This window comes from Schistocerca gregaria, chromosome 4 (assembly GCF_023897955.1).
Source record: "Schistocerca gregaria isolate iqSchGreg1 chromosome 4, iqSchGreg1.2, whole genome shotgun sequence".
Taxonomy (NCBI): domain Eukaryota; kingdom Metazoa; phylum Arthropoda; class Insecta; order Orthoptera; family Acrididae; genus Schistocerca; species Schistocerca gregaria.
Genome location: NC_064923.1, coordinates 86383655 through 86404579, shown reverse-complemented (window position 1 = coordinate 86404579; position 20925 = coordinate 86383655). Strand labels below are relative to the sequence as shown.

General features: G+C 44.2%; 1 protein-coding gene across 1 annotated transcript in view; it reads right to left on the bottom strand.

The window, feature by feature from the left end:
- Positions 1–20925, bottom strand: part of LOC126267610 (SCY1-like protein 2) — a 1033915-nt gene that overhangs the window by 953164 nt on the left and 59826 nt on the right. The window contains exons 2-3 of the mRNA XM_049972911.1: positions 10758–10854; positions 10157–10286 (exon numbers count right to left, since the gene is read on the bottom strand). Coding sequence (XP_049828868.1) covers positions 10157–10286; positions 10758–10854 — 227 coding nt within the window. The remainder of the gene's footprint in view (positions 1–10156; positions 10287–10757; positions 10855–20925) is intronic.

Sequence of the window (20925 nt, the reverse complement as noted above, 5' to 3'; positions counted from 1 at the left end):
ACCCTTTATATGGTGCCACTTACCTGCAGTTACAATTGTTATTGCCAAGCATTAACGAGCATCGTTTTCCTTTCAATTCCGTGGTGTAAGTGGGATGTGATAGAAGAAGAAACAGGAGTCGATTTAGAAGAGATAGGGGATCCAGTATTAGAATCGGAATATAAAAGATCTTTGGAGGATAACATTCCATCAGAATTTCTAAAATCATTAGGGGAAGTGGCAGCAAAACGACTATTCACGTTGATGTGTAGAATATATGAGTCTGCGACATACCATCTGACTTTCGGAAAAGCATCATCCACACAATTCCGAAGACGGCAAGAGCTGACAAGTGAGAGAATTATCGCACAATCACCTTAACAGCTCATGCATCGAAGCTGCTTACGAGAATAATATACAGAAGAATGGAAAAGAAAATTGAGAATGCGCTAGGGGACGATCAGTTTGGCTTTAGGAAAAGTAAAGGCACGAGAGAGGCAATTCTGACGTTACGACTAATAATGGAAGCAAGGCTAAGGGGAAATAAAGACACGTTCATAGGATTTGTCGACCTGGAAAAAGCGTTCGACAATATAAAATGGTGCAAACTGTTCGAGATACTGAAAAAAGTTGGGGTAAGCTATAGGGAGAGATGGGTCATATACAATATGTACAACAACCAAGAGGGAATAATAAGAGTGGACGATCAAGAACGAAGTGCTCGTATTAAGAAGAGTGTAAGACAAGGCTGTAGCCTTTAGCCCCTACTCTTTAATCTGTACATCGAGGAAGCACTGATGGAAATAAAAGAAAGGTTCAGGAGTGGAATTAAAATACAAGGTGAAAGGATATCAATGATACGATTCGCTGATGACATTGCTATCCTGAGTGAAAGTGAAGAAGAATTAAATGATCTGCTGAACGGAATGAACAGTCTAATGAGTACACAGTATGGTTTGAGAGTAAATCGGAGAAACACGAAGGTAATGAGAAGTAGTAGAAATGAGAACAGCGAGAAACTTAACATCAGGATTGATGGTCACGAAGTCAGTGAAGTTAAGGAATTCTGCTACCTAGGCAGTAAAATAACCAATGACGGACGGAGCAAGGAAGACATCAAAAGCAGACTCGCTATGGCAAAAAAGGCATTTCTGGCCAAGAGAAGTCTACTAATATGAAATACCGGCCTTAATTTGAGGAAGACATTTCTGAGGATGTACGTCTGGAGTACAGCATTGTATGGTAGTGAAACATGAATTGTGGGAAAACCGGAACAGAAGAGAATCGAAGCATTTGAGATGTGGTGCTATAGACAAATGTTGAAAATTAGGTGGACTGATAAGGTAAGGAACGAGGAGTTTCTACGCAGAATCGGAGAGGAAAGGAATATGTGGAAAACACTGATAAGGAGAAGGGTCAGGATGATAGGACATCTGCTAAGACATGAGGGAATGACTTCCATGGTACTAGAGGGAGCTGCAGAGGGCAAAAACTGTAGAGGAAGACAGAGATTGGAATACGTCAAGCAAATAATTGAGGACGTAGGTTGCAAGTGCTACTCTGAGATGAAGAGGTTAGCACAGGAAAGGAATTCGTGGCGGGCCGCATCAAACCAGTCAGTAGACCGATGACAAAAAAAAAAAAAAGTGGAATAAGCAGGCTGCTAACTTGTTGATGTTCAGAATATCTGATAATAAATGTATACTTAAATATACACCTCTAAAACTGGCAGTATATTCACAATGTGCAGCCGATATTTTCTTCGCCCAGTACATCGATATTTTTTCCTTTTTCCATATACGGAGGACTGATAATAATTTTTTTTTTAATATCGATTTCTGGGATTCCTGATTTTTTAAATCATCGAAAGTGCTAATACAGCCATACGACATGGAAAAAGGCCGTAATAGTAAGTAGCGTTTTTTTTTCCATTTCATTTGGGTATATGACGTATGGGTTACATATCCGGCTACTTCTGTTCAATCTGATGATGCCCCAAAAGGGTGAAACACGTCATTGACATTAAATAATTTCGCAACCTTAATATTCTCCGAAGTAATTCGAAAATGGTTGCTATACCACCCAGACACAATGGAATCGAACAATTTTTCTCCAACCTCAACTCGTACAAGGGCCAAAGAAACAATAATGCCTCCAGTTTTTGGTTGGTAATGTAGTTATCACGCATGCGGCACGCTTCCACAAGGATTCTTCTGAATCGCAATATAGTAATAGTGTCACATGAGTACATCGATAAATGGCAACAGTGTGATAAGTTTAATAATGGCTGACATTGACGTATGTATAATAAACCGTTATTAATTGAATTGCAGAAGGCTAAATGCCTAGTCGCATTCATGAAAAGCCGAAGAAGTTGTGTAGTGAAGTTACGATGGAGGTCACCACCGTAAGACGAAGGCCCAGAACACGGACAGGTCGTGGCACAAGAGTCATAGCACGTGGCACTGCAGTGCACCACGGAGCACTAGCTGCCGTTTACGGCTGGGAGCGGGCTACTGTTTCAGATGAGTTTAATAATTCTTGACAGTATGTTGAAATGCAATCAACTTCTCAACTGCACACGGCAAAATTACGGCCTTTAGTGGGTACCTTTTCAATTTAAATGTTGGTGTCCTATGGGCGTTACAACGAGCCGAGCATTTGCGAAGTGTGGAGGACAAGCCCAAGACTGTGACGTCACAAGTTCGTTGCAGGGCACATATATCTTGTTGGCCCTGTGTTGGACGAAGGGTTCTTCGGTGCAGAGAAGCTGAAGCGCAACCCCGGTTCACTGATCGGCCGCTCGTCGATTGCACTGACATTACAAAACACACAGTGTCGACCAGATATCCGTCACGACCGCCGAGTAACAACGGGTGAAACGAGTCGCTAGTTAACCACATCGGCAGCATACTGAGGAGGCATTCGTCTTCATGGACGACAATTCGCGCCCCCATCTTGTGAATGACTTCCCTGAGGATAACGACATCGCTCGTCTAGTGTGGACAGCATGTTCTCCAGACATGAACCCCATCGAACACGCCTGGGGTAGTTTGAAAAGGGCTGTTTATGGACGACGTGACCAGCAGCCACTCTGAGGGATTTACGCCGAACCGCCATTGAGGATTGGGATAATCTCGACCAACAATGCCGTCCTGAAATTGTGGATAGTGTGCCACTACGAATACAGGTATGCCTCAATGCAAGAGGACGTGCTACAGCGTATTAGAATGTATCTGAGTGTACAGCAATCTGTATGGTGGTACAACATGTAGTGTGTGGTTTTTATGAGCAATAAAAAGGACAGAATGATGTTTACGTTGATCCCTCTTCCAATTTACTGTACAGATTTTATTTGATGTGTATATTACAAAAGTGGATGTATCTATGTATGTTCCACATCTCCTCCTAAACAACTGGACTGATTTCATCTAAGTTTGGCACACATATCATTTACTGTCTGGAGGGGAGCAATGTGGGGATACGAACCAGTCCCGTCTCAGGGGTTGGTATGCGAGTAAAAAAGTATTGTAGGTCACGACAAGTAAATATCCAGACTATACACTCTAAGAGAAATAAACCGACGCAACACAAATGAATCAGCAAAATGGGATGGAAATCGGTAGACGTCATGCTCGTATGCTGAAGAACAAATGATTACAGTTTTATAAAAAGTTGGATGATTTGTTCAAGAGAAAGTGCTTCACAAATTTAGCAAGTCATTAACTATTTGGTCCATCTTTGGCACTTATGCAAGCAGTTATTCAGCTTGTCATTGGTTGACACGTGATTTGGAGCTCGTCTGATAAATATCGTGCGAAATTCTATCGCACTGGCGCGTTAGATCCTCCAGTTGGAGGGCCCTGCCCTAATGTTCCAAACGTTCTCAATTGTGGAGAGATCCGCAAGGTTGGGTTTGTGAACCACGAAGACAATCATTTGAAACTCTCGTCGTGTGTGGGCGGGCATTACCTTGCTCACATGGAAGCCCAAGGTTGCATGCCGTGAAGGGGTGGGATATGATCGATGTACAGCTGTGTTGTGAGGGTGGCGCGGATGACAAAACAAAGTAGTCCTGCTACGAAAACAGATGTCGCCCCAGGCCATCGGACCAGGTTGCTGGCCAGCCGGTGTGGCCGAGCGGTTCTAGGCGCTTCAGTCTGGAACCGTGACACCGCTACGGTCCTGCCTCGGGCATGGATGTGTGTGATGTCCTTAGATTAGTTAGGATTAAGTAGTTCTAAGTTCTAGGGGACTGATGACCTTAGATGTTAAGTCCCATAGTTCTCAGAGCCACTTGAACCGTTTGAACCGGTTGTTGGGTCATATGGCGACTGTCCATAGTTTCTCCAGACACGTCTTCGCTCGCTATTCGAAGTGGGACTCATTGCTGAAAATAGCTCTACTCCAGTCAAGACGTGTCTGGAGAAGCCCTAGAAAGCGGTGCGATACCAACCGGACTGCTATGAACTCCGTGTGTTGAGGAACGGTCCATCTGAGAACAGCATTGATTCTGTCGCAGTTTTCATCTAACATGGCGAAGGGAATTAATATTGCAAGGCAAGTGGCAACACAATTCTTTATTTATTGGCGAATGTACGTAAAATAATCTTATTTTTGACACAGTCACGAGTTAGTATTCGTTGTAGGCTTGTAGGAAATTGACTAAGAGAATACTGCCGATGTTGCCTACAAGTACCCCTATAAGTTTTCGACAGTACACCAGGACAGTAAATGTAAATGAGGATCATGGCTATATTTTTGGCCGCAGAAAAAGTGTTTTCCAGCGAAGTGGAAAATGAATTGGAAGAGTATGTTCTGACATTTGAAGCGATGGTGGTCGTTTATGTGTGGCACACGTAAGAAAATTTGCTTTCCGCATTTTAGAAAGCAACGGAGTGCACCATAATTTCAGTGCAGAAGATCCATGGCAGGCAAAAACCGTTCTAATGGTATACAACCAAGAAATATCACCGAATTAGAGAGAAATGATAAAAGTTCAAAGCAAAACTTGAAGATCTGACAAAGGAGCCTGTGAGCTGACCAGTAGCTTATGTCAGAAACAAAATTTACCGAAGCAACGAAAGATAAATCTATACAACTTTACCTATGAAAGGGAGTATCTTGGAGACTGTGGAAAAGCCACTGCAGAAACTCATTCAAAAAACAACTAAAATAGTGCTCTTCAGGGCAGCAGTTAGTCGCCCTGAAGAGGACCACTAAAAATACAGCCGAAATGTCGATACTTTTGTTGTTCTTAGTGTTCCATAATGACGAAGCCTCATACTCAAATGATTTCATTCGAGCTGGCACTGGCCGTGAAAGCGTGCGAACTTGTGTCTGTTGTTAAGCTGTTATGTTTATAAGAAAGTTGCGCTCTTTGTAATCGTGGAATGTTCGTGCTTGACAGATGAAGGACGAATGTCTGTTGCAAACTTAAGTTCGCGAAAAATTTACAGATTTAAGCGTATGTTTGAATGTGTACGTTACCAAGATAGAACTGGAGGCTAGAAACCCAAACATACACTACAAGTGTGAATGAAGAAGAAGTGAAAGTCACAGAACGACAGAGTAGAGCCGTTAAGATCTTACTATGTTAGATACTCCGGATTTCGTTGCATACAGACTTAAATGTTTATCAACAGTGACATATTTTGCGACCGTTAGTGATTCCGCAAACCCTCATCTCTACGAGATACATAAATTTTACAATTACGTGCTAATTCTATAGCAACCGGAAAAATTTGTGGCTGGTACCTCAACCATAACAGCTACATCGAACGTGTTGACAGCAAGGGTTCACCGTCATGTTAACGAGGCCTGCGAGTACACCAGACCCTTGCTCCATTAACTCAGTCTACCAACATTGTAGTTATGTGGTAAGAAGCATTAACATCTAAAAATGTATTTGCTGCTGTTTACATACTCTTTACAAATATTATTGAAAGCCTTTGGAAAAGGTCTTCACTGAATGTAACCAAACTCTGTCAGTTAATGAGGCAGGAGTTGTTTAACAATGACGTTTCGTCCACATGATGTTCCAGGGCTTCACACTCGTTGAGAAAATTCGGGGAAATGAAAACGCACCGTTTGGATCTAATCCAGGAACGGCTAAATGTAGAGAGCTTATTTTTCCTTTAAGTGACAAAATGTTTTATTCCTAGTAACAATGAAATATGTGCCACTGTTCTCTGGGAATTGAAATAAATAAAACTGCTCAATTTATGATTTATTTCTAAGTTCACCATGACTTATGGCGTCATAAATATTCATACCAATATATGTGAAGCCAAAATCTATGCTGAAAAATTTGGAAAAAATATGCAGGAAATTATCATTGTCAATTACTGTTAGTAAACATATGCCATGAGGAGGGAGACATTTCCGAAAGGACTGAGGTTCGTACCCAACTTTAGACCATGCATGTAAATCCATATTTGCATCCACTTCAACTGAGACTTAGTTTCACGACTTTCGTGAAATGCGTCTTAAAGCACCGGTAAACAATCTATCCTCCCTCCAAATCTGTTGTTAGACGTTCAACTACTGTTCTGCTTGACAATGTAGAAATTGTTGAAACGGTAGAAACAGTAGTTACATCATCTGCATCAGAGTCTCCTCTAAATTCTGAATCTTCGCGTGCTTTCCTGTAACCTCTTCTTAGTAGTCCAGTTCACGATCAACTGGAACTTGATCTGTAGTGGAACTATACCACTGCCATTTAGTCAGTTTTGTAGATCTAAAATAAATATTCCGATTGTCAGTAGAGATCCTTCTAATTGTGAAAAATGTAAGAAATATACCTATAACTTTCACGCGTTGGCATAAAGTATTTTCCTCATGCTGCGTATTTCCAATAATCAATCTACATGTGCACTGTTAGCGGAAATAATTTACATTATCGCAACAGGCAAGATTTTGGAGATAATTTATGAATCAATATTACCTGAAATGCATGTTTTTCATTGGAAGAGGCACTTCACAACGTCTAATCGGTGAAACTATATACCATTATTTACTTCTTGGCTGATATCTCAAGTCCACGGACATAGAAACAAAAAAACGGGACAGATTATTGTGTATATATCGATACGTATCCAATCGATCCTTTATAATAATAAATAAAGTCAAGGGAAAAGTTACCATACGTTATCTAGCGTGAGCAGGCAAAACTATTTTTCGTGTCAAAACTGCTACGTTCCTATTATGTAAAGTATTTACATTCATAATTTCATTGTGTAAACGTTTGGTTTTTGGGATAGAGTCATAAAAGAAGCTATTGAAATAAAAACCTCTGAAAACACCATCAACAAGGACGGCGGTTTGCAGCTCAGCACAGCCTGGGACCCGGCCTTCGCGAGGTTGAAACGTGCGCAACGGACGCGGGATGAAAACTTTACCATATATGGCGAGGAAGATAGCACCAGTGACGTCACAGCCAGCAGTACGGCGATATAACGACGCGGCCACGGCGACACAGCAGTCAGTCTTAGCACTTGACAATGACCGGGGAGAGCTCGGTCGAAAGCCTGTGGGATTTTAACCACCTGAGGTGGCTGGCAGCCCGAGAACATTTTATTAATTCATATCGCCGAGGAACTATGCATTCATGCATAAAATTATTTTATTTCTTAGATCCGTCAGTGCTTGGGCATGGATTGTCGAAATTTGCTATTGCTAGACAAGGGAGATGCGCTATATGAGCAATAAGAACAGAGGAGGAGAGGAGATAATACTAATGGTTAGCAGCAAGTAGGAGCTGAACCAGAGAGCATTAATGTTGAAAGCGGATTTTTCAGTTTTACGCAGAAAAATTATGGGTTCAAGGTATTTTTATAAAGGAATCATAGGGGTTTAGTTGTAGAACAACATAAATGGACTGTAGACTTGAAATATTGTACGTAACCAGAAAGATAGCTGTAATCAAAAATGTGAAAATGGTAACCTTGATTATATTATTTACTTGCACGTGCAACTATTAAAAAGGTACCCATATTAAATTTGGGCTGATACAGACGCATTTTGCCCGCGCTCTATTTGCGAGTGGAACAGCAGGGGAAAAGACAAGTAGTAGTAAAGTGTAACCTCTGCCACCCACCGTGAGGTGTCCTGCGGAGTATCTGTGTAAATCTGGGTATAGATATATTTCTAGTTAGTAATAAATTTTAAATGATACTCTTAAATTTTTGATTTACTACCGATGCACATTGTTATTAATATATCAAGTAAACTGAAATTGCACACTTTTTTATTACATTTGGAAAGTATGAAACAATTTTGTGCTCAGGTTTGGGTCTGATGAATCAACGTTAGCATGATATACAGTGCCATTAAATCCGACGTCTCTATGACGCCGTACAGACAGGGTATGAGTGGTGTGCGTACTGTAAGACCTTCGGTACACACACCATCAGATTATTTGACCCGTCACTCTAACGAAGTAGGCGAGTGTGAGCAATATGTCTCGTGGTCATATCGTGGAGTGTTTATCTTCTGCCGTTAGGTCAGACGATAGCAATGCCACTTGCACGTTTAGAGTAGCAGATTGACGGTGACCAACTTTAAACAGACCTTGATTAATTTTCGCACACATTTATTAAAATAATAACAAGCATAAAAATTACTTAACTTGATTCTGGATGCTGTTTACAATTGACAATCTTAAGTTCCTTTGGTGTAGGAACGTTAATCTTGTACTCACATATCTCTGATACTTGACAAAGTGTTTATTCGTAGCGTGTAGGCTTTCACGGCCGGCATCGTCAGTAGTTAAAACTTCCGGGCTGAGAGGCCGTGGTCGAACAGTAGAACTTCTTCTCCCTGACGTTTCGTTGCCAGCTGCGGACAACATCTTCCGAGGCGAGTCTACGACTGGCTACCAAGCCGCGGAGGTCCTGTATATATAGAGCGGGTAGAGGGCACCACTACTCGTCACGTGATGTCAACAGTAAAACTATCTCTGACTGGCGTCATTACTCTCGATCGAAGGTAATCGATTGTCACATCTTTGATGCAAGGTTGATCGCCATATTTTATCTAACTTCAAACCTTCTTCTTTCTTGTTAAAATTATTGTGGTGTTTAAAAATCTCTATCGCCTCTCTATACATACGTGCATGATAATGCGATGTCTTAGCTAGCACGCTTGTCTCGCTAAATTTTATCTCATGGTCTCCGTCTTCGAAAACATGTTCTGCTACAGCTGACTTATCCGTGTGTCCCAATCGGCAGTTCCTCTTGTGTTCAGTCAGGCGAGTATTGATACTTCTTTTAGTTGTTCCAATGTACACCTTCCCACAACTACACGGAATTTTGTAAACACCCGGAGTAGCTAAAGGGTGTCGTGCATCCTTCGCCGATCTTAAACATTCACTAATCTTCTTAGTTGGTAGTTGGACGTTTCAGTAATTAAACGAGCAGATGGTACTCTTGGTCACAAAGTATACAGAAAAGATACGCATACCGACCGTTATCTTCATAAGAGTTCAAATCATCATCCCAGGCAGCAGACAGGTGTCATCAAAACACTGGTGGACAGGGCCAATAGAATTTGTGAGCCAGCGTATTTACAAGAGGAACTAAATCATTTGCGGACAGTTTTTCGGATAAATGGATATACTGATAAGGAGATAGATCGTGCACTCCACCCTAGAAAGAAAATGTCCGAAAACATGCAAAAACAACAACCTTCAGCAGGGAAAGTTTTTCTTCCTTACATCCATAATATTACGGACCGTATCGGAAAAGTGCTAGCGCCATTTAGTAGTGCGGAGACAAACGAGCGCTGCGCCTGCGCTGTCGTGCTTAGCGGGGCGCGCTCTAGTGGGAAAGTTTGTACGCGATGACTACGTGGAACTATGTACACAACAGTATGGAAAAGTAGGATCAGAATGCATAATTGCAATCGGACGTTTGAAGCAGATTCTACTCCAACCGTCATTTGTTTCATCACACGCCCAAACGGGGAAAGTGTTGAATTTGTGTTTACGTCTGACTGGGAGAGGCTAGAGTTGAAAAAAACTGCGTAAGACTGTCTCCAGTTTATCGTAACAGTGATTTCTCTGGCCGTCACGAACAGGCGCGCAACGTAACAGCTAGAAGTGTTACGGATTAATAACTTTTTGGGAAGAGACGTGGAAAACTCGACGACGATAGGAGAGGCAGGCGGCGGCACTGACCTTGCCGTCGCTCTTGCGGTAGCCGTCGTGGATGCGCCAGACGAGCTCGGGGCCGGCGCTGGCCACCTGCTTGCCGATCTCGAAGTACTGCGCGATGGGGTTGGCCTCGAGCAGCGACTGGGCGCGCGCGCTGCCCGCGCCGCCGTCGCCGCCGCCTCCGGCGCCGCCGCCGCCGTGCTTGAACTTGGAGAACATGGTGGTGGCCGGCATGGAGACGCGCCGCTTGGAGGAGGCAGAGGGCGCGGGGGCCGCGGCGCTGGCGGGGGCGGAGGGCGCCTGGGGGGCGGAGGGCCGGGCGAGCGCGGCCGCCACCTGCTGCAGCGTGTGGCGCGACGCCGTCACCACCGCGTGGCTCAGCCGCCGCCCCCCGCCGCCCCCACCGCCCCCGCCGCCCCCCTGGCCGACGGTCTCGCCTAGCGCAGACAGCGGGCCCGCGAGCTCTCACATGGGCCGCACCGGACCCGCGCCGCCCCCGTGCCGGGCGGCTGGCAGCTGTTCCGCTCGGTGCTGCTGCGGCTGCGGTAGCGGGTGCGGGTGTTCCCGGGGGCGGTGGCGATCACGGTCGCGATCACGGTGACGGTGGGACCGCGCGGTCGATCACCGCAGGCGGCTGCCCGGCTGTGCCCTGCACGGACGCTGCATCCTCTGCCGTGTGGCGCCCGCCGCTAGCCGCTCATGGCGACCTCCTGTCGCAGCCTCTGCAACACGCGCAGACGGGACACTTCCATTAGACGCTGCGTCACACTGTTTCTGTCGACAAAGCCATCTACTTCTACATCTACAGCTATATTTATACTCCGCAAGCCACCCAACGGTGAGTGGCGGAGGGCACTTTACGTGCCACTATCATTACCTCCCTTTTCTGTTCTACTCGCGTATGGTGCGCGGGAAGAACGACTGCCGGAAAGCCTCCGTGCTTGCACTAATCTCTCTAATTTTGCATTTGTGATCTCCTCGGGAGGTGTAAGTAGGGGGAAGCAGTATATTGGATACCTCATTCAGAAACGAACCCTCTCGAAACCTGGACAGAAAGCTACGCCGCGATGCAGAACACCTCTCTTACAGAGTCTGCCACTTGAGTTTGCTAAACATCTCCTTAACGCTATCCAGCTTACCAAATAACCCTGTGACGAAACGCTGCGCTCTTCTTTGGATCTTCTCTATTTCCTCTGTCAACCTGACCTGGTACGGATACCACACTGATGAGCAATACTCTTATATAGGTCGAAAGAGTGTTTTGTAAGCCACCTCCTTTGTTGATGCACTACATTTTCTACGGACGCTCCCAATGAATCTCAACTTGGCACCCGCCTTACCAACAATTAATTTTATATGATCATTCCACTTCTGATCGTTCCGTACGCATACTCACAGATATTTCACAGAAATAACTGCTACGTTTGTTCCGCTGTCATATAATCATAAAATAAAGGATCCTTCTTTCTATGCATTCGCAATACACTACATTTGTCTATGTTAAGGGTCAGTTGCCACTCCCTGCACCAAGTGCCTATCCGCTGCAGATCTTCCTGCATTTCGCTGCAGTTTTCTAATGGTGCAACTTCTCTGTATACTACAGCATCATCCGGGAAAAGCCGCATGGAAATTCCGACACTATCTACTGGGTCTTTTATACATATATAGTGAAAAGCAATGGTCCCATAACACTCCCCTGTGTCACGCCAGAGGTTTAACGTCTGTAGACGACTCTCCATTGAGAACAACATGCTGTGTTCTGTTTGCTAAAGACTTTTCAATCCAGTCACACAGCTGGTCTGATATTCCGTTGCTCTTACTTTATCAGGCGACAGTGCGAAACTGTATCGAACGCCTTTCGGAAGTCAAGGAAAATGGCATCTACCTGGGAGCCTGTATCTACTATTTTATGGGTCTCATGAACAAATTAAGCTAGTTGGGTTCCACACGATCGCTGTTTCCGGAATCCATGTTGATTCCTACAGAGTAGATTCTGCGTTTCCAGAAATGACATGATAAGTGAAAAAAAAAACCATGTTCTAAAAATTCTACAACAGATCGATGTCAGAGATATAGGTCTATTGTTTTGCGCATGTGCTCTACTATCCTTCTTGAAGACTGGGACTACCTGTGCTCTTTTCCAATCATTTGGAACCTTCCGTTCCTCTAGAAACTTCCGGTACACGGCTGTTAGGTGGAGGGTAAGTTCTTTCGCATACTCTGTGTAGAATCGAATTGGTATCCCGTCAGGTCCAGTAGAGTTTCCTCTGTTGAGTAATTCCTTGGACACTTATTTCGATGTCAGGAGTGCAACAAACAAATATTTGTTAAAACGGTGATTAGTAATTTTAACGTCGCGTCGACAACGAGGTTATCAGAGATGAAGCACAAGTTAGGATTAGGGAAGGACGGAGAAGGAGAGCGGCATGCCCTTTCAAAGGAATCGCGATGGCCAGACGCGTGTTTGAACCGTCGTCGTCTCGAATGCGAGTTTAAATATTTGTTACCCACCGCCTGATCCTCACCAAACACTAGCTACGAACCCTGATTCAGGACTGTGCTGGAGCATTAGGGGTAGTTCGTATGAATCCAAAGGGTCGACTTGTGCCTTGGATACCGTCCGTGATGTACTGTTGTGGTGGCGGAGCTCATTCATCACTCGGAAATTGAGCATTATCTTTCCTTGTCCTAATAAAGAGCGAAAACTGTGATTACACTTTACAGACACTTGGAATTATTTACTAATTATATTTCCCTTTGTATATGAATTTTTGACTGGCAGGCTACTTGCTTTGGGAGAAGAGAGGTCAGTTTTATATGGATGTTAATCTATTAATCACTTGTTTTATTTCCATATAGCTTTTCGTTAATCGACGCGATTTTTGGCTAGTTCAAGTACATTGCTAAAGTGATGGTTTCTACCCCGAGTTTCACTGTTTATCGCGATTTTGGATATGTGTATTGGTATCGCCTTTTGAATTTTTTGTGCTTTCGGTTTTTGGGCGTTTGTACTGGTATTGGCGTTCTAATGTTGAGTTGTATAAGTCAAGTGATATTTTCAACATTGCGTTTCGTTTGTTCTCACAATTTTTCGCTGTGTGTATTCCTGTCGCCTTTTGGCTAGTGAACTGCTATCCACTGCTAGGTTTCTGCACCGCTGTCAGCCTTTTCAGTTGAGATATACAGATCAAGTGATTAATTCGATATCACGTTTCGTTAACTGCTGTGATTTTCGGGCATCTGTATTGGTATGGCTTTTTCGATGTTTCTATTGCTGGTGATGTTTCGATTTTTATATTGGTATCCGAGTTAAAGTTGACCTATTTAAGTCAAGTGATATTTTCGATAAAGTTGTTTCACGTCAATTTTGCGTTTTTACGTATTTTAGATTGCCCCGGATCAAAGCCTCCCATTTTCCGTCCTTCTCCTCTTAACTTTAACATCCAGTATCAATAATTTGTACGTTTCTGTAATTCGTGTATATATTTCGCACCGTGGGAACAGATAATGTCCGTGGTCGCCATTCTGAAATACTTTTGTCTGCATTTTGGGGCTTGTTATGACGACAGTGTTCAATGTCAGTGGATGGTTTCGAAGGCTTTTGGAATTGGAAATTTGCGGTGAGGTCCTATGGGACCAAACTGCTTAGGTCAGCGGTCCTAAGCCTACCCAGTACTTAAGCTAACTTAAACTATCTCACGCTATGGACAACACACTCACCCATGCCCGAGGTAGGACTCGAACCTCCGACGGGGGGAGTCGAGGGCTCTGTTTTTGAGTTCATGGTTACCAGACTTAGCGCTTATGTCCAGTATTAAACTGAAAACTTCTCTGTAGTGCCTCACGAAGCGAGGGGAGTAACAATGTTTTTGGTGATCAGACTATTATTTGGGGACATTAAATCTCAGCGAGGAATTGGCTGCTTGCCGGCACAGAATTTCATTTTCTGCCTCCTCTCGTCATCATACAACGCAACAACGACACCGCGTCACTATCTTAAGAATTGCAGTCACGTATACAGGTACAGTCTTGGACAAAACGAACGAGACCCCTCGCCTTTTGCTTATGCTGATCCGCACAGCTTCAAAGTCTGCTACACAGCAGAACAGGCAAGGAGACGAAGTGCTACCAACATACTATGCACAGGCGTGAAATTGAAAAACTATCCGAACTTTGTCAGACTATTTTCAATCATCTGTAAGACTATATTAATGCTGATTAGTGTGTTAAACACAACATGTAAATAAAAGATATAAATGAAAGAAGAAACGCTAATTAGTATGAACTGTACTAATAAAAATGAATTTCAGCTTATCGGGATAACATAACTGTTTTAGTAAGACAAAGTACCGCAGATCGTTACGAATTAGCAAAATATTATCTGCATTCGGCGGTGAAAAGGCCTGTGTCAACGTTCAGACCAGTCGTACTGGATTACCGTTGCTGACCTGCCATGAAAGTGTGCAAATTTAGCAATGCATGAAGATTCATAACTATATTCAGTTAAAAATCTTTCAGTGCCACTTTTAAGTCAATTCAGTTAATGACAGAAGCGGAAAAAGTGGGCAGTAACAAGTATGAAATTCTACAAAGAGTTTCATACCAACATCCACAGGGCGCCGGTACAGAATAAATGTAGCAATGAAACGTAATGGGGACCTGAGAATTTCTTAAAATTGCTTTACTGATAGTCTATCTGCCTCCATCGAGATTAGAACCGAAAACAAACCAGACCTCCCTTGCAATAGCAAACAAGTTTCACAACACTATCAGACAACCCAGGCAAGCAGCCCTCTATTATTACCCCAGACATGAATAAGCCGACAATTTCGCAATGAAAATGGCAACATGATCTGCAGTTTCTGTTGTATAGAGATTTCTGGACTCAAAAATATGAATTTTATACCTTTATGTTACAGTTTATGTGACAATCTTTGAGGTTGTTTATCTAAATAACAAAATATTGTTATTAGCGAGTAAAATTAGAAGGATAATTCTGCACCACTCCAGGAAATAAAAGGCACCATAGCTGTCAAACGTATTCTACAATGTTTAGAATTCTCCATTAGACTCGTCACAGCCAGAAAACTTTCATTAGCCGAAGAAAGTTTTTATTAAGCTAGCTACCAGTGGGAGTGCTCGCACTTCTAAAACGCGGTGCTATTAATACAGGGATCTGAATTACCACGTGTATAAGCAAATGGATTTTATATGCATTCCTGTAAACGTAATTTGAAATCGAAAGAGTAGGTGCGGTTAATATGCTGATGTATCGACTGCAACTAGAACATTTTGAATAAAGAGTAGGAGGAATTATTTATGCGGCCCTCATCTTCAGTAGCTGTCGTAGCTATTTTCGTTGTTAGGATTTCGTCACTTAAATCGTTCAAAATGGAACCCTACTAGTCTCACTTTCTTGACCATCTATCGTCTGCCCAACTCTTAAAACCCGATTACCTCGAGTATGGGTAGACATAATAAGCGGAAATGTATCGCACTTCCTGCGATATACGGTCCGTTGTTGGTGTAAAAAAGTGAGCTATGTCAACGCATTCTAAAGATAGGGCTGTTTATGTAAAGAAAATTTACTCGAAAGGTCAAAAAATGGCTCTAAGAACTACGCGACCAAACTGCTAACCTAACACACATCCATGCCCGGAGAAGGATTCGAACTGACGGCCCAAGCAGCCGCGCGGTACGCCGTTGAACGCACGGCTAACCCGCGCCGGCAAGCAGTTAATATCATCTGGTGCTGCTAAAAAGTTATTCACTTCTGGTGAATGATTTTCTGCGCAGTTCATTTAAGACAGAATAACTAAAATATGTTTGATGTTAGGGAAGAGGAAGGACGACTAATTAATTTCCCTTGTCTTCATTTATGATGTTATCTTTTATATCTGAGCATACTTACTATCCGTAATCACACTTTATCCCCAAGTCATAGTCACAGATAGGCGAATACAACACATTGGCTTATACTTGACGTATTTCGTTTCCCACGACGTGGAGGTAGACGATTGGACACGCCACTGTCATTCACGGTAAGGCACGTCGGCTATGGACGCGGAGGAACAATCAGTGGAGCTCTCTCAGCCAACAATATCACTGGACTCCTTTAAGGAAAACTGACAGCGAGAATATCGACTGTTAAGTGTTTAAGAAGCAATACAAAGAAAGGCAGACGTTTATGATCGAACCTGTTCTTTCAGCAGCAGGCGGCGGTGGCCGAGAGGTTCTAGGCGCTTCAGTTCGGAACCACACGGCTGCTACGGTTGCAGGTTCGAATCCTGCCTCGGGCATGGATGTGTGTGATGTCTTTAGGTTAGTTACGTTTAAGTAGTTCTAAGTTCTAGGGGACTGATGACCTCAGATGTTAAGTCCCATAGTGCTCAGAGACTTTTGAACCATTTGCACTAAGTGATGTGCAACAAGCGTCATTTTCAGACGACTTTGTTTTAGCTCTTCTTGGCGCCCACATCACACGCTCTCAGAACACGCTTTGTTCCGCTCGTCAGTTAAAGCAGTTCCTCCCTTTCTTGTATTTTTCCCCAGGCCAGCCGTACAGTCGTGACTTTGCTGCCTGACATCCTTTCCGCCTGATGTATCAGTTGTGTCATTGTGTTATTGCTGCTTCCTTCCGGCATTCTTTTACTGTGCCGATCGATCTTATTCTTTCAGTTTTAGCTTTACTGTAATTAGAATTCCACAACTTGTCTAATGGATCTGGTTAGTTTCACTCTTTTAATATATCTGTAGAATTATATGAAGCTTTTTTTTAAAAAAAATTCAAAGTAAATACTGACATAGTTTTCAATTTATTTATTTTTCCTTTGTCTGCATGTCCCTTCTTCAGTATAGTTTGCACCTAAAATTATTCTGATTACTGCCTGAGCCTTAGTTGTATGCCGCTCTTCGAAAAGCGCGCCAGGTGGAGCGCTTTTCCTTCGCGTCTAGTGTTTGCGGTGGCGCTTTCAGTTTGGAGCGCTGTTCAAATCGCTACCGCCCTATGGGCGGGAGGTGGAGAAAGTGTACGGTCGCGTGACGATATAGGCAGTACGTACTGGGCGGAGACCGACAGAGGTGGTGGCGCGAGCGGGGCCCTGCTGTTGGGGGTCGTCAACTTCTCGCCACGTGCTTTGTCCGACCTCTTGGCTGTCAGGGGATGTGTGCCTTACCCCCATGTACGCGTCTTATGAGCTTAGAAGCCGTGGTGCAGCAGACCAGCGCGTGGGACCGTATGTCTTCTTATCGGCCGTTGAAGCCACTGGCAGCGGTTGGCTCTAACGAGCATTTGGAAGTGCAACGTGTTCCCGGCGCTGTGGTGGAGCGAGAGAATTTGAGTACTATTTTTATGTAACATAGTTAGTTATACATATCTACATATATAAAAAAGGGTTTTTCAGGTTCTAGAGAAGTGTATGAGTTTCATCACCACTGGTTTTGTTGCGGTCTACCCCCACAGTTTTCGTTTGCCTGTCCGCGGAAATGTGGTAATTGCTTCTTGGTCGGGCCGTTTCATTCACACCTCGCTTGGGTGATTTAGCGTCGGTGTCGCGTGTCTCTGTGGTTCAGAGTCTGTGCGGGTACCGCCGTCGCTACATCTTTTGGTTTTGGGTAACTCGGGGAGGTGGTGGCTTGTAATGGAAGTTTTGGGGATGATATGTTGTGGACCTGTAGACCACCAGTAGATATCCACCTATTGTGATTTGGGCCCCTTTACACGTGTCACTCACTCACCGAGCTAAGGACAATTTTTTTGGGAGATGTCTTTAATGAGAAGGTTTGTGTGCTGGCTTATCCACATTTATCTTATAACAACTGACAGGTGTAATATAAGTTACTTAACTGGCGAGAGACAACTATTTTAGCTTTAGTACAAACTAGCTATTTAAAGGTGTTCTTTAAGGAATTGTTCTCTTATAGGTATAAAAAGTTTAAAATCTTATTATTGGGCATTTGTTAACGTCATACCTTGCAATATCCTCTACATAGAGAAAATTTGCCAGCTATTTAAAAGAGTTTTATTTAAATTGTTGTCATATATATTAAAATCTTACTATTGGGAATTTGTTGACGTCATACTTGGCAATCTCCTTTTCGTAAAGAAAATTTCTCAGTTATTCGAAATTGTTTATTAATTTTTTTAATGCTAGAATTAAAAACTACTATTGACAAAGCCTTTTAAAATAAAAAGATAACCTTAAGAGTGTGTGTTACTTTACCAGGACCTCCTGGCCCCTACTTCCACGATAACGTTTTTGGAATAACATGTGTACCTGAGTTGTTGTTTGTGAACCACCCTAATTGACGGTTCACTGCCATCCTATCTTTTGGATGAGTTTAGCGCCCGTCTTTCTTGTAAACTGAGTGCTTAAGCCTCACAAAGGCACTCTGGTTTGGTGACGGTCTTGTAGTGCGCCACCCATATGAAAACCGCGTAATTTCAACGGTGGACTTCGCGATTGTGACTTCAGTGGTAGAGGCGTGCAAATAACAGATGATATGTAGGTAAGAGGAATACCTTCCCATCATGTGACACCTCCAAGGTGACATTGGACAGACCTTTGGTGAAATGTGGTGCCAATTTGACATTATTAACTCTACTTACACCTTACATGAACTTCTGAGCTCTGGGCTTTACTTCGCCTGTGTCGACAGCTTAGTGTCTGGTGTGTCGCTGAGCTAAAGAGTGACGTCGCCAGGGTGCCACGCTTTCGCGACAACACAGATGAATGGTGTAGGCACCTCTGACCCAAATTTCAAATTTTCACATAGCAATGGGGTGCAATTACGACGTTTTCAAAAACTGATCGTTTAACTGTGTTGCAGAGTGTATTTTGAAGATCATTTGCAAGACTGTAGAGAAATCGGAGAAGCGCGTTTCACGGATGGAATGAGTCAGTGGAAACGTGCTTGGCAGAAATAAGTCAACATCGAAGGATGATTGCATATTTGAGCTAGGGACAAAGCATCTCACTGTACAGTGGAGAATCACATTTGCCGTCGTGTAGCTCCTCCCTTCTGTAAATCAGGAAGATAAACAAAGGCCTTAATAAGCTCAGCAGAGGAAACTAGCCCGGGGCATCTCTCTCTCTCTCTCTCTCTCTCTCTCTCTCTCTCTCTCTCTCTCTCTCTCTCTCTCCCCCTCTCCCTCACCCCGCCCTCTCTCTCTCTCTCTCTCTGTGGCACACATACACACACACAGGCCACGAGTCAACAGACACTTGGTCCAGGCCAGGGGATCGCTTTACAGGCTACGGGCGTTGTGGGACGACGGGCGCTTAGAGGTGTGCGAAGCTGGAGGCCGTGAGCCGGTGGCCATCGGAGGCGGAACGAGAGCCGCTCATTAGCGCCGGGTCGCCGCTCTAATTAACGCCACACCGCGGCCGTCTCCGTCTCGTTGCGCCGCGTCGCCTCAGGTAGGCGAGCCCTCGGCAGGTCGCCCTACAACCCTTACCCCCACCTGGCCGAGTTCCGCGTCCTACAGGGTCGGCGACACTCAACTAATCCGTCAAATTTTTCTTGCACCTTAAGGTAGGCAACCCAACAAGCATCATTCTCCCGTGTTTCGTATGGTATAAGCTGGGGACACCTGCAGTAAGTTGCATGCAATATTTTCTCTTTTGGTTTTCTTTTGCCCACGGTGCACAAGCCGAGAGGATACTGCTGCACACGGTTTAGGCGAGAAAAACCTGTGATCCCAAATAAACACATTATATCTTCTACACTGACGCACAAAAGAAACTGGTATAGGCATCCCTATCCAAATGCAGATAGCCGGCCGCGGTGGTCTCGCGCTTCTAGGCGCGCAGTCCGGAACCGTGCGACTGCTACGGTCGCAGGTTCGAATCCTGCCTCGGGCATGGATGTGTGTGATGTCCTTAGGTTAGTTAGGTTTAAGTAGTTCTAAGTTCTAGGGGACTAATGACCACAGCAGTTGAGTCCCATAGTGCTCAGAGCCACTGGAACCGTTTGACCCAAATGCAGATACATAAACAGGCAGAACACGGCGCTGCAGTCGACAATGCCTATATCGATTAGTGCTACTACAATGGCAAGTCATTAAGATTTAAGTGAATGTGAACGTGGTGTTATAATCAATCGCTCGGCGCACTAGCGATGGGACACAGCATCTTCAAGGTAGCGATGAAGTGGGAATTTTCCCGTACGACCATTTAACTAGTGGACTGTGAATATAATAAATCCGGTAAAACATCAAATCTACGACAACACTGCGGCCGGAAAAAGATCCTCCAAGAAAGAGACCAACGACGACTGAAGAGAATCGTTCAATACAAGTGCAACACTTCTGCAAATTGCTGCAGATTCAGTGCTTGCCCATCAACAAGTGTCAGCGTGCGAAACATTCAACGAAATATCATCGATACGGGCTTTCGGAGTCGATGGCCCACTCGTGCACCTTTGATGACTGCACGACACAAAGCTTTCACCTCGCCTGGGCCCGTCGACACCTACATTGGACTGCTGATGACTGGAAACTTGTTCTTGAAAATTTCTCGGGTATTCAGTCGGGTAGCGTCGTCCAAAGGGCACGATATTTCTGCTAGCCGACTTCTATTCCATCCTCAGGCGTTCTTGGAGTCTGATTGATCTCTGAGGGATGCCGACTTTATATAATCTCCACCCCTCTCCCGCGGTCTCCGTCTGGTCGCTTCCGAGCGGTCAGCGGCCGAAGGTGGGGGAAGGTCGGCGCTGGGTGGTGGGGGAAGTGCGGCGCCCCGCAACAGATCATGCGCCGCAGTCCTTCCACGGCCACGGCAGCTTGCGGAACT